We start from the raw sequence: 14,021 nt of genomic DNA, 5'->3' as shown, positions 1-14,021 counted from the left end.
ATTTTAATTTTTTTATATCACTAAATTTTCTTTTATTTACTTCTAGTAGGTTTTTATAGTTTATGACTAGAAGAAACCCGTCAGGACTTCTACTTTTTGATAGTGAGATCGAAAGCACAGCTCGTAGAAACCGAAGAGAAATAAGGCAAAGCCTATGATACATAGAGGAAGGACAAGAGGATGATATTCAAACCACAACCGAGGAGATGGCTGATAATCAAAATAATCAGTTACCCCCTGTGGCTATTGCAAACCCAGTAAATCAGAATCCTACTCTTCGTACTATGTATGATTATACTAAACCTACTCTAATAGGAGCTGAATCGAGTATAGTTAGACCTACTATTGCTGCAAATAATTTTGAACTGAAACCTAACACGATTCAAATGATACAACAATTTGTTCAGTTTGATGGTTTGCAGGATGAGGATCCAAACACTCATTTGGCGAATTTTCTGGAGTTCTACGACACTTTTAAGATCAATGGCGTTTCTTACGATGCCATTCGCCTTCGATTGTTTCCATTCTCATTGAGAAATAAAGCTAAACAGTGGTTAAACTCGTTACCACGATGGTCAATCACTACTTGGGAACAAATGACCGAAAAATTTTTACTAAAATATTTTCCGCTGGCTAAAACAGCTAAATTAAGGAATGATATCTTTTCTTTTGTGTAGATGGATTTAGAAACTCTGTATGATGCATGGGAGAGGTACAAGGACTTATTGAAAAGGTACCCTCACCATGGGTTACCTCTATGGCTGCAAGTTCAGACGTTTTACAATGGTATGAACCCCTCTACAAGGCAACTTATCGACGCAGCTGCCGGTGGAATATTAAACAACAAAACACCTAAAGAGGCTTATGAATTTATTGAAGAAATGTCACTAAATAACTATCAGTGGCAAGTCATGAGAACGAAGACGACGAAAGTTGTTGGTATTTTCAACCTCGACGCGGTTACTATGCTATTTAACCATGTGGAACTTTTAAATAAAAAGATTGACGGTTTGTATAGTTCTACTCAGGTACACCCAGCGATGAGGTGTGATTCAAGTGGAGGAGGAGTACACACAGATTATCCAACCTTCAACCCTAGCACCGAGGAGGAATAACTTCAATATATGGGTAATAATAATTCTAGACCTCAAAATAACCCATACAGTAACACTTATAATGCAGGTTGGAGGAACCATCCCAATTTCTCATGGGGTGGTCAAGGAAATCAAAGGCCACAATATCCCCCAAGTTTTCAACAACCACCTTACCAATAGGAAAAAAAGTCAAACATTGAGGAGATGCTAACAAAATTCATTTCGGTATCAGAAACTCATTTTTAGAATACTGAGACAGCTCTTAAAAATCAACAAGCGTCGATTCAAGGACTTGAAACTCAAATAGGACATCTTGCTAAGTTAATTTCCAAATGACCACAAGGTAGCTTGCTGAGTAATACTGAAACTAACCCAAGGGAACAGCTTAATGCAATTACTGTTCGAGATGAAAAAGGGTTAGCTAAACCTGAACTAGAACCGAGGCAAGGAATTGTGGTAAGTAAAGGTAAAGATGAGGTGGACCACAGTGAGCAAAAATCGGTAAGTAAAGAATATAAACATTGTGTGCCATACCCCAGTGTGACAAGAAAAGGCGACTCGGACGAACAATTTGGTAAATTCCTTAAATTATTAAAGAAATTACATTTTAACTTACTGTTTATTGAAGCTCTTTCGCAGATGCCAAACGTAGTTAAATTTTTAAAGGAGCTTTTACCAAATAAGCAGAAGTTGGATAAAGCGTCGCATGTAGAGTTGAACGCAGTTTGCTCAGCTATTCTACAGAATAAGCTACCCAACAAGTTGAAAGATCCAGGGAGTTTTACGATTCCTTGATTAATTGGTAGTTTAAATGTTAACAATGCTTTGGCTGATTTAGGGGCAAGTATTAATGTCATGCCCTATAAAATATTTCAACAACTAGGTCTTGGGAAACCCAAAAAAACTAGGATGAGCATTCAATTGGCAGATAAAACAATCAGATTTCCTAGGGGTACTATTGAAGACGTGCTTGTTAAAATCGATAAATTAATATTCCCAATTGACTTTGTTGTTCTAGACATGGAAGAAGATAGTGACGTGCCTTTAATATTAGGAAAGCCCTTTTTAGCAACTGCTAGAACTATCATAGATGTTGGCACAGGTGAATTGATACTTCATGTAGGTGATGACACGATTAAACTTCAAGCTCGTGATTCTGCTAAACTATCTAGTAATCGAGACGATTGTTTCAGTTCTATTAACCTGAATAATGTTGCACTTAAACCTCTTTTGCAGAAATCCTCTAGGAAGAACGTGATGGAGCTCCATTCTAATCTATGCAACAAAAATAGAGCTACTCATGAAGAACGAAGACTTCAGATCGATGAACTAGACGAATGGCAAACACATGTCAAGAAGAAATCAAATGATGAATCAAAGCGACACCTCGATAAGTGTAGGGATGAAACAGCGAATTTTAAAGTTGTGGATAAAGTATTGTTAGATGAAAATGACCCCCGGATTGCTACCGTAGAGCTTAATACAAACGGAGCGACTCCTTTCACAGTACTAAATGTTTTCCTATACTGTACAATTGAGGTAAATGATTCTCAATTTGGCACTTTCAAGGTGAATATTACTCGTCTTAAACTTTTTGAGGATAATAGAATTGATAGCAGAAGTGAGGAGTTTCAACTCTCAATCCACCGTAATCATGCGAATGAGAGGTAAGTCAAGCTTAGACTCTAAATAAGCACTTCTCGAGAGGCAACCCTAGCACTAACACCACTAACTTGTTTATTTTAGCTATTTTTAGTATTTTTGTGTAGGTACAGTGACCCACATGGCCTGGAACACGGGTGTGTCCTTGGTCGTGTGGAAACAGAGCTACCAATTCCCCCAGTATCAAGCCACATGGCCATGAAGTCGATTCATACAGTCGTACGACACGACCGTGTGAAGCACACATTCTGGACACACGGCCGTGTCCTAGGCCGCGTGAAAACTGGAGCTAAAAATTTCAATTTTTAATTAAGTCAGGGAGCTGCACAGGCAAGGCACACAACCGTGTGTTCGGACACACGGGCATGTTAAGTACCACACGGGTGTGGAAGAAGCGAAGAACCTAGCACACGGGCGTAAGACGCGACAGTGTGCACCACACAGCTTGGACACACGGGCGTGTCCTCAGGCCGTCTGATGATTACTCATTCAATTTTTGAGATAAACACGAGCTGGACGCGCGTCATACGGGCATGTGACACGGCCGTGTGGCCCAATACTGGCTTCACACGACCGTGTGCCTTTTTAAACCCCCAACCCCTAATCTTTGTCTTTTGTCTTCTTCCCCAACTCTCCCCACCCTAAGCCGCCGCAACGCCTTAGCCCCCTCCTCCGGCCACCACCCACAGCCGTCCGACCCTCCTTCTCCCTTACTCCTCCCTTTCCATTCTTTCTTTTTCTTATTCTTTCTTTCCTTCTTCTTTCCCTTTCTTACTCCATCATCTTTTCTCCCTATTTATCTCTTAACCATCGCGCACCGCACGGCCTAGTCCCCACACCCGTGCCGCCCCCAACGCCGATCGTGTCTTACACCTGCTCTCCATTATCGGCCCGAGCAACTTCGTCCACCGCCGGCAGCACCACTGTGGTTCCCTCTTTTCCCTTTTACCTCCATTTTAAGCCTATTTTATGATTTATTTAACTATTTATTTATTTATTTATTACCTATTATTTTCTTTTCTTTTATCTTTATCTCATTAAGTTAGAAGACTCTAATTAAGTACAACTAATTTGGTTAGCATTTTTATTTTAATATATTTCGTATGACATAGCTTATTATTTTAGGTTCTTGCTATTAAGTTAATATTTCTTGCAATATGGTTTTGTTATATACATTCTCATGCATCAATTACTTTCTGTTTTGAATCTTTTACAAGGCATTATCATTAATAGTCCTCTTGAGATTCTAGATTCTTTATGAGCTCATTATTATCTTAATTTCGTCAATTACCTTCTTGCAGACTTATCATGACAAACACACGAGGTAAAAAGACTGTAGCCCCCGCTTCGAAAAGGCATAAGGGTCCTGGCGCAACCTCATTGAGCATCTAGATCGAAGCTTGTCACCCACTACTCCGATTCTCCTCCAGCCCACAGGACGACCTGTTTCAGCTTCTACGAGTACGACCATTGGGAGTGGGTCGATGTGTTGACTGGGCCGCTTTGGAATAGGTCCAACTTGCTCACCTTGTTTGATTCCATCTCGATACTGCGCCATGGGATTGGTTCTTTGCAATCAACGAGCCCACATATTCAGAGCTGACATTGGAGTTCTGCACTACTTTCTACTTGCAGGACGTGATGAACACACATGACGACACATTCATATTCCCCTTCATGCTTCGGGCTGATCTCACACGTGGCCAAATTATATATGACGCGAGTCGCTCGAAGGCGACTTCTCTCCCTCCAGCACTATGCTACATTTATGCCATCTTGGCCCACACTTTGACTAGAAGGAAAGAGAGCACCGGAGTGGTTAGCACCACAGACGCGTACTTCCTATAAAGCATGGTGACTGGCCATGTATTCGACTTGGCATATTTTATCGCCCTCTCCTTTCGCTACCAGACAGATCGCCATAAGAGGGGCCCCATCTGTCTTGGCCCTTACGTAACTCACCTCACTCGACATTTTGGCCTCTTCGACACTCTAGAGATGTCATCGACACTCATACTAGTTGGTCAGATGTCTACTCAGGGAATTTCCAGCATGATCCATATGAGGATGTAGAACGACGCCGTGGATTCGACCTCCCTCAATACTGACTCATTCAGTCTGATAACCAAGATGAGCCAGAGGACATTACTGATGATGTCCCTCCCCCTCACGAGGATCCACCACAGCCACTACCATCAAGTCATCAACATACTCCCTCCACTGCGAGCTTTCAAGAAGTGTCATTCGAGGAATTTACTGATTTTCATCAGTACTGTGCTTAGAGGTTCGACGGTCTTGATGCGAGGTTCGACAGTATCGATGAGACTTTGCGGCAGATTCGCGAGCACCTCCATATCGCTCCTCCAGCGCAACCGGCTTACGACACCGATGATGGGACCTTTGAGTCCATCTATTTTATCTTTTTTTTATTTTTTTATTTTTTATTTATTTTCATTTTATCTTTCTTTTATTTTTCTTGAAGACTTATGTTTTTAGATTTTGAACTATGTTTATCTTAATGGTTATTATCGAGTAAGCCTTAATTCTCTTCCACAGTGGTGTTTATTTTCTTATTAGTAACTCAGAATCATGTCTTTCATTGGTCATATCTACAAATCCAGCCTTCGCTATTCCAAGAATTTCATTCAAAAATTCAGGGCAGTTTCGCTTTTCTCCCTTTCTTTTGATATTATGCTTATATTAATATTATATATCTTTGTACATTGAGGACAATGTACATCTTAAGTATGGGGAGGTTATTTATGTGATTATCAGAAATCCCTGAATTTTTATATTAGAGTGAATTCTGATTGATTTATGATTTCTATTATGTTTTTGGAGTAAATCATAGGTAACTGTGCATTGATTGTTTAAACTTTAAGACATTAGAGAATTGAGTATGATAAGTTGAAACTTTTGAGAAATAAAATTGCTAGGTTGTTCCCCTGAATTGAGGTATTATCTTGAAGTTTTGAGTTTACAAGGATTGACATCAAATACCCATAATTTTCGTGAGATTTTGAGCCTTTTAGAGCATATATCTTTCTTGCTCACTGATTTTATTGGTTATGAGTGTGTCAACATTGATTTGTTATTCTAAAATTTGCATAGATTATACATGTCGAGACCACACCCTTGATTTGCTTTACTAAAATGATAAAGGCACTTAGGTTTTAACCCATTTACCCCATAAAAAGCCTACTCTCATAATTAACCCTTAGTGAATCCCTTTGAGCTTAACAAACTATTTTTTTTTAAATTTACCCTAAATTTTAACCCCTATATCATACTTTTTGATTCGTTGAGAATTTTTCCTAGTTTATTGAGTCATTTTTGGTCGAGATTTGATTTTGTTAATTGCCTAACTATTGTCTTTCTTCCGAATCTTATAATTTTCTCTTACACAATTATTCTTATTTTTAAAAAAAACATACGTATTGGTAGTAATTCTTTGTTTTTGAGCTTAAGTATTTAATTCCATATTCTGAAATGAAGCTCATGTTTATTCAAGTGATGTTAGTTATTTTTCCAGTTAGGTAATTTATCAAGTTAATCTTGATTCTAACTGTTTCTTTTTCAGCCTTTATCCACACCTTAACCCAAAGCCCCGTTACAACCTTTCAAAGACCTTTTGATTTGTGTATCATCTCATTGATTAGTTAAAGAAAATAACGAAATGGGTGGTCCAAATATTACTATTTATTGTCCAAGAAAATAACGAAATGGGTGGTCCAAATATTACTATTTATTGTCCATCTCTATCGTTTTACAACTGGTTTATTGTACATCATCTATTATCTTGTTAAGTAATTTACCTCGTATCTCATTAATGGAGTATTTGAGTATTTATACATATTATTATAGTTCACGATATGACTCCACTGTTTTATCTTGATTTCGTCGTTCCTAGTACTGACAATCAGTGTAGACTTTAGGCCTGCTGGACATGTGTCTCACTCTAGATCACCAGCGGTGCATACGGTTCTTTCTGTTCCTAGTACTGACATTTCGTGCGGGCTTCAGGCATGCTAGACACGTGTCTCACTTTGGGTCACTTGCGGAGCACGCGGTCTTTTCTATTCCTAGTACTAACATCCACTTGTGGATCACAGATAGGTGACCCGGATCCTATCTAGACCACCGATGTATAATTTATCTCTATAAACTATAGCTTGGGTTGGAAATGTAACTATGGCAAATTAAATATTTGATATAACAGATAAAATAGAAAATTAAATGGACAAAAGTGTTTTATGGAACTCTTGTTCTCGAAAATGCTAATCATCATATGATGAATTCTCTATACAAGTACTTCTATTTTCAAAAGAAACAAACGAGAATATTATCCGAATTTCTTATGAGGAAATAATTAATCTTTAGTGAAGAGGGGTTGGAACTGTCTGACAGCAAAACATGAGTGAATTTGAAGAATAAACTGTACTTATTGGCTAAACCAAAAATTCTAAAAATCTTATGGTAAGAAGATATATGAGTCTAGTTTCAAGTAAAATTAGCGGAACTTAATTTGGAGTCCTGTAGCTCAAGAAATAAATAATTTAGTAACTATGACTCGAGAAGACAACTTGACTGGAATATGAGCAAATAGTGAAATTATGTGTAATTATTCTATAAACTCCAGTAACATCCTGTAACCCCGTTCTGACAAAGAATGTGGGTTAGGGGTATTACAAAACAACGTAAAATTTTTAATTCTGAAAATAAACTTATCAAATGTATTCATCGATTGAAGTTATGATAGGTAGGAAGCTTACAATGAATGAATTTTATTTAGTTGATGTGTTATAGTAGGTTCGGTAAGAATTAAGTTTAAACTATTGAACTTACTAAGCTTCATTAAGCTTACTTGTGTTGTTTAATGTCCTTGTAGATTCTCTTAAGGTTAGAAGTTGGATCAACACATCAAATCACACTATCCAGCCTACTTTGGTAGTTTTTGTACGTTCAATACGATTTATATGGCATGTATAGGGTTTGTGTGGATTTAATTAAAGTTTGTCTTGTGTAAATATTAATAATTATAGTTTTTCTTATATATATGTTGGATTGGGAATGAGACATATTGATGATGTTGGCGTGAATGATATATGTGTTTGTGTATATTTCAATTATGGTGAACTTAGGTAGAATTGTTAAATGGATTAAATAGGTAAGTTTGGGTATTTTGGTATATGTGATGATACGCTATGCTTAAAACATGATTTTGGTTTGCTATGATTGCTTTGTTGTGATTCATTGATGTGTTAAATGTTGTATTTAGGTTGATACCAAAATGGGTGAGAAATGTGACCTTAAAATGGCCTATTTTTGTCCTCACGAGTGTGTGTCTCAGCCGTGTGCGACACACGGCCTAGCCCATGGGCATGTGGTTTGGTTGTGTGTCCCCTGCATATATTAAATTGCAAAACAGAATACCCAGGATTTTTCACACGGCCTAGCACATGGGTGTGTGGCTTGGCCGTGTGACCCTTGCACCTTAATTTTACAAGTCAGTGTGCTCACACGGCCTAGCACACGGGCGTGTGGCTTGGCTGTGTGACCCAAGTCAGTAAGCACCCTAATTTGGACATGGCCTAAGACACAGGCGTGTCTCTTGACTGTGTGAGCCACACGGCCTAGCCACACGAGCATATGTCCCCTGCTCATTTGAAAAAAAAAATTGAAATTTTCTGAAAAATTCTCTGAGTTCCCGGTTTAGTTCCGATTTATTTCTAATGCATATTTTGGGTCTCGAGGGCTCATACAAGGGACAATATGAGTGATTATGATTAGTTTCTGATATGTATGTTAAATGATAAGACATGATCGTATTTGATCTAAAAAGTCCAATAATGCTTCGTAACCCTGTTTTGGCAATGGATAAGGGTTAGGGGTGTTACATCGGTGATCACCAACCCGAGTTTTAGATAAGACCCGAGTCACCTATTTGTGATCCGGATAGATCCCACCAGATGATTGAATGTAAGGCGAACCGCGTGAGAACAACAAGGGGAGTTCACGGATCCAGCTCGCAAGGCGAGCTCGTACGAACCAAGAGAAGGCCATGGTCTCAGTTCTCATGCATTCAAGGAGCTCACAGAAGGGAGACTGCGTGCTCCGCAGGCGATCCAAAGTGAAACACGTATCTAGCAGGCCTAAGCCCACATAGGATGTCATAACTTTGTGCATGGTAGTTGATATTTTATTTCTACCTTCAAAAAGGCATATACATTAGTTTCTTGATTGAGTCTAGTGCCATATCGAATATGAATGTAGTTAAAAATTAGCAACTCATAAGTTATATGATTTTTTTTTTTTAATTTATAACTCACAACTATATCAACAATTCTATAAAAAAGCATTCATTACAAGTATTGAATTAAACTAAGAACTCCTTTGGATAGGCAGTATATTTACTTGCAGTTAATGTAAAAACAAGTGACAGTGAGATTAGACACTTCAGTAATACTATAACGTGAGACAAAAATAAAAATTAAACGCACCGCACTAAAAATAAATACAAATGATCCTAACTCAACAAATAACTTACTCATACCTCAAAATTCCCCAAACTTCCTATTTTACAGATAAGTTAATGTCTCATTAGCATAAGTTATGTGATATTAATTGTTCTTAAAAATAAGAAGATTTTTCTTTTTAAAAAGAAATTAATACAATTTTGTGATTGTGTAATAATCGAAGTCAAATATTTGACTTACGAGACTTTTTTTTTGTTTTTTTGGTAATTAAAATGATTCAATTGCATCAACTAAACCAATATTAGTTGAATGGTTATTCAACAACATTCTATCTTGGTGATGTCCATCATAATCGCAAGAGGTTGTTACCTTAGGTAATAAGATTATCGTAATGTAATGTCATTTAGCATATTATTGAATATGTCATATTATCTTGTTTGGTTCATTTAGTTAGAATGTAAGGTATTGTCTAAATATATTTACCTTACTTTATTTGGTTCATTTAGCTAAAATGTAAAGTTTGCTATTTAACATATGAAATGTAAAATTATCTAAAACCCATGTTATTAAATTGTCTTTATTATAGAATTTACTTTTGTAAAAATGTATAAATAAAGAAGTTGAAACAATTTTAGACATCATTATCATACTAATTAATCATGGGTGCTTAATAATTTTTTTTTTTGAAAAGGTAAATTTATTAATTCATTTAATGAATAGGACCATACAATTCGGGGAAAAGAAAAAAGACAATAAACACTGGTCATCAGCGATGAAAGAGAAACTCTATCAATACAATAAAGGCTTCAACCACATCATTAATAGAACATTACAACCATGGACAGTCGACTTTGCCACAACTTAAGCATGACATATTTAGAGTGATTGCAAGGGAAATCAATCCTGAATGGTCCAAAGCGACGGACAAAATCAGTAAAAGAACTGAGTGTCCTAAAAAGTTTGTACAAGACAAGACAAAAACTTTTAAAAGTAAAATTTATTAAACAATGGGAAAAAAAACATACAAACTGTTATACAAAACACGCTAGCGAACAAAATATATAAATATACATAAACAATTTTATATATATATATAAAAATAAAATATAAATAGAATAATTTATATTTAAATTATCAAATTTGACCGTTTCTACCGTACTTAGAGAAATGTTAGTTAAATGTCTCTCACAACCCAAACAAGTTTAGACTTGAACCCCCTTGTCCAAGAGGTAAGGTTCCAAGCTTAATCATTCATTAATCTTTTAAGAGGGCTCTCATATATATACACATCTCACACTTGGTATTTAACCAATGTGGGATCTAAGCTTTAGCTTACTTTGAGCATCAATTTCTTATTCATCACTCTACCATTTTGAGCATATGATATACCGTTGTAAAGGTTTCATGGAGTAGAATATGAAACCATAATTTTATGATTCAACTCTCCACCTTTACCTATTGAGAATATGCCTCAAAGTTCCCATAATATGCAATTTTTTCAACACAAACTTAAGACAATATGAGTCTAAATTAATTCGTGAAATTATTTATTATTTTGACGTACTCTCTTGAAAAGCTACCATTCAAGATCTGTGGTCAACCCATTTTTCAAGATACCCATCGTTATCTGTCTACCACAACTTGTGAAGATAACGAAGATACTTATAAAATAAATATGCAAACTAAAAAGAAAGAAAGCACTTGAAATGAATGAGAAGAAGAAAAAATGTTGGTGGAAAAAAAAAATATTAGCAATAACTAATTCGAAAGTTGATACCATCACTAAACAAAATAAGAAAGAAATTAAAGTTAAATGGCTTGGAGGAAAAAAGAGAGAAGTTTTCTGGCCATTATGCTTATTAAACAAATTATGTTTGATGCAATCGGTGCTAATTTTTAGTAAGTATCCATCTTTTAAACCCTGATATTATTATAATATTCAATGGCACAAAATCTATTTATTAGCTTTTTATATATATAAAATTGATTATAAATAATAATTATTGAATTAAGAAAATTTTATTGTATATAAATAATAATAATATAGATAATATTTTTATTAGTATTATAATAAATTCAGCCTCAAATTTTACATATTTTATCAATTTAGTTTTGATTTAATAAATTTGGCCCAAGATATTACGCTTTTTGTCAATGTTTACAGAATATATAAACATTAAGGAATAAATTTGTTATTATACCAATCAAATTATATAAAATTTATGGAAAATATTAACGCTATGATTAATTATCTTGAGTTGCTAATTTTCAAAATTAACGGCAATTAAATAGATCTAATTTTTTTAGAAGGATTAATTTGCTTAATATTGAAATTGAGAGGGTTGAAGATGCATGTTTTTACCAAGATACCTTATTTTCATTAAAAAACTAGATTATGATAAGGTTAAAATATGCCATAAGTCTCTTTACTCTTTAGAATTTAGTTTTTATACTTTTATTTTTAGAAATTTTGTCATTCTACTTTTCAAATTCCAAAATTCATGTATAATTGTTAATACTACTAGATTCTTTTCATTAAATCTAAGTTCATTATAATGTCATTTTTAGTTATATGGTTACCAAATGAATTTTTTTATTTTGAAATGTCACACCAACAAATTTAACAGTATTAATAGTTAGACTTGAATTTTAAAATCTGAAAAGTAGAGAGACTAAATTTTTAAAAATAAAAGTATAAAGAGTAGATTTCAAATTTCCTAAAAATACAGGGACTTATGATATATTTTAACCTTTTTAAATTATAAGCAAAAGTGATTTAGTTTTTTTTTTCTTCTTCTAAAAAACCCGTATAATCTCATAAATGTATTATTTTAAATTTACACTTTCTCAAATATTGGTGTCTGATTGACTTCGTTTGTAGTAAATAAAAAAACTTGTTTTTCATTTCCAATTTGCAGACTTTGCAACTGGAGTTTACCGCAAAAGATTTCGCTGTTTAGTTAAATTTAAAGATCTGGGTCAATCATTTTTCCCTTGAATTTCGGTATTTAACGAGATCCATTCATATCCACTTCGAAAACTAAGAGTTTCCAAAAATCTACCTCCAATTTCACCACCACCAACAAAAAAAATAAAAATAAAAAATGGCGGAAACCGATAGTTCAGAGTTTCGTATACTCATGTTTCCGTGGTTTGCACTTGGTCACATAACTCCATATCTTCATCTAGCTAACAAGTTAGCTCAAAAGGGTTATCGAATCACTTTTGCAACACCCCAAAAGGCTATCAACCAATTACAGCATTTGAATCTATTCCCAGATTTCATATCGTTCCATGTCATTACCGTCCCCTCCGTTAACGGTCTCCCTCCCGGTGCCGAGACTGCTTCCGATGTCCCCATTTTCTTGAGTCATTTCCTCGCCATAGCCTTGGACCTCACCAGGGACCAACTCGAGAGCCTCGTCACGTCGATTAAACCCAAGTTTATTATTTACGATGCTGCTTATTGGATTCCCGAGGTAGCCAAACCATTGGGGATCAAAACAATTAATTTCAACGTCGTTTCCGCCGCATCGATCGCTATTGTTTTGGTTCCGGCACGGAATGTGCCGACGGACAGGCCTATAACTATGGAAGAGTTGGCTACGCCGCCACCTGGTTACCCTTCAACTTCCATAGTGTTGCGTGGGACTGAACTAGGAACCCTGTTGTTTGTGACCAATCCTTTCGGGGCAGAGATGACGTTTTACGAGAGAATCACTTTGTCAATGAAGAACTGTGATGTTATATCCATAAGGACTTGTTACGAAGTTGAAGGGAAGCTGTGTGATTATATCAGCAGCCAGTACCAGAAACAAGTTCTTTTAACAGGTCCAGTTTTACCCGAAGATTCCAAGTCTTCATTGGATGAACGATGGGGTAACTGGTTAGCTGGGTTCGAACCAGGTTCAGTGGTGTTTTGTGCTTTCGGGAGCCAATTAACTCTTGAGATGGCCCAGTTTCGTGAACTTGTATTAGCGTTCGAGCTAACAGGGCTGCCGTTTTTCATCGCCCTGAAGCCACCATTGGGAGCCGAAACGGTGGAAGAAGCACTTCCTGAAGGGTTCGAAGAGAGGGTTAAAGGGAGAGGAGTGGTTTATGGTGGATGGGTGCAGCAACCGTTGGTGTTAGCTCACCCATCAGTGGGGTGTTTCGTTAGCCATTGTGGGTTCGGTTCCATGTGGGAGTCTTTGCTTAGTGATTGCCAAATCGTGTTGGTTCCACACCTGGCTGACCAAATCTTGAACACCAGGCTATTGGCCGATGAGATGAAGGTTGCAGTGGAGGTGAAGAAAGAAGAGAACGGTTGGATTTCAAAGGAGAATTTGAGTGAAGCTATCAAATCAGTGATGGATAAAGAGAGTGAAGTGAGTAAATTGGTGATGGAGAATCATAAGAAATGGAGAGAAGTAATAAACCCTAACTTGATGAATGGTTACATGGACAAGTTTCTGCAAGGTATGCGTGAACTTGTCAGTTGAAAGCATCGTAAGAAAGAGGATACCCCCCTGAAAGCATCGTAAGAAAGAGGATACCCCCCCCCCCCCCCCCAAAATGTCATATGGCTTGAAAAAGCTTGGAATTAGTTGAGCATTCAAATGCCATGGATATACCTTTCTCGAAGCTTACTCATCTTGTGTTTTAGTTCATTATCAGCTATATTTATTTTCATGTAAGTTTAACTTAGATCTTTTTAGTTGCAGCTATTTTATGTAAGTTTAAAAATCAGTTCATCAATAAATGTCATTTTATTTAATTAATTCTATTATTCTCACAACTATTTATTATA

General features: G+C 36.1%; 1 protein-coding gene and 1 non-coding gene across 3 annotated transcripts; one reads left to right on the top strand and one right to left on the bottom strand.

The window, feature by feature from the left end:
• Positions 1 to 644: 644 nt before the first annotated feature.
• On the bottom strand, positions 645 to 751 carry LOC128282129 (small nucleolar RNA R71). The gene has a single exon (XR_008272386.1). It is a non-coding gene; the product is annotated as a small nucleolar RNA R71 (small nucleolar RNA).
• An 11,350-nt stretch (positions 752 to 12,101) lies between these two features.
• On the top strand, positions 12,102 to 13,777 carry LOC108482726 (UDP-glycosyltransferase 79B6-like). 2 transcript variants are annotated; one of them, XM_053024816.1, is made up of 2 exons: positions 12,102 to 12,798; positions 12,832 to 13,777. In XM_053024816.1, the coding sequence occupies exons 1-2, from the start codon at positions 12,337 to 12,339 to the stop codon at positions 13,711 to 13,713; spliced, it is 1,344 nt and encodes a 447-aa protein (XP_052880776.1). In that variant the 5' UTR covers positions 12,102 to 12,336; the 3' UTR covers positions 13,714 to 13,777. The 2 variants fall into 2 exon arrangements, with proteins under 2 accessions (XP_052880776.1, XP_017641333.1); XM_017785844.2 differs by having other exon boundaries at positions 12,102 to 13,777.
• The last annotated feature ends 244 nt before the right edge of the window (positions 13,778 to 14,021 follow it).

Source organism: Gossypium arboreum, chromosome 1 (assembly GCF_025698485.1).
Source record: "Gossypium arboreum isolate Shixiya-1 chromosome 1, ASM2569848v2, whole genome shotgun sequence".
Classification (NCBI taxonomy): Eukaryota; Viridiplantae; Streptophyta; class Magnoliopsida; order Malvales; family Malvaceae; genus Gossypium; species Gossypium arboreum.
This window is presented reverse-complemented; position numbering and strand designations above follow the sequence as displayed.

Coding starts and splice junctions, on each gene's coding strand:
- LOC108482726 (XM_017785844.2), top strand. CDS start 12,337: ATGGCGGAAACCGATAGTTCAGAGTTTCGTATACTCATGTTTCCGTGG.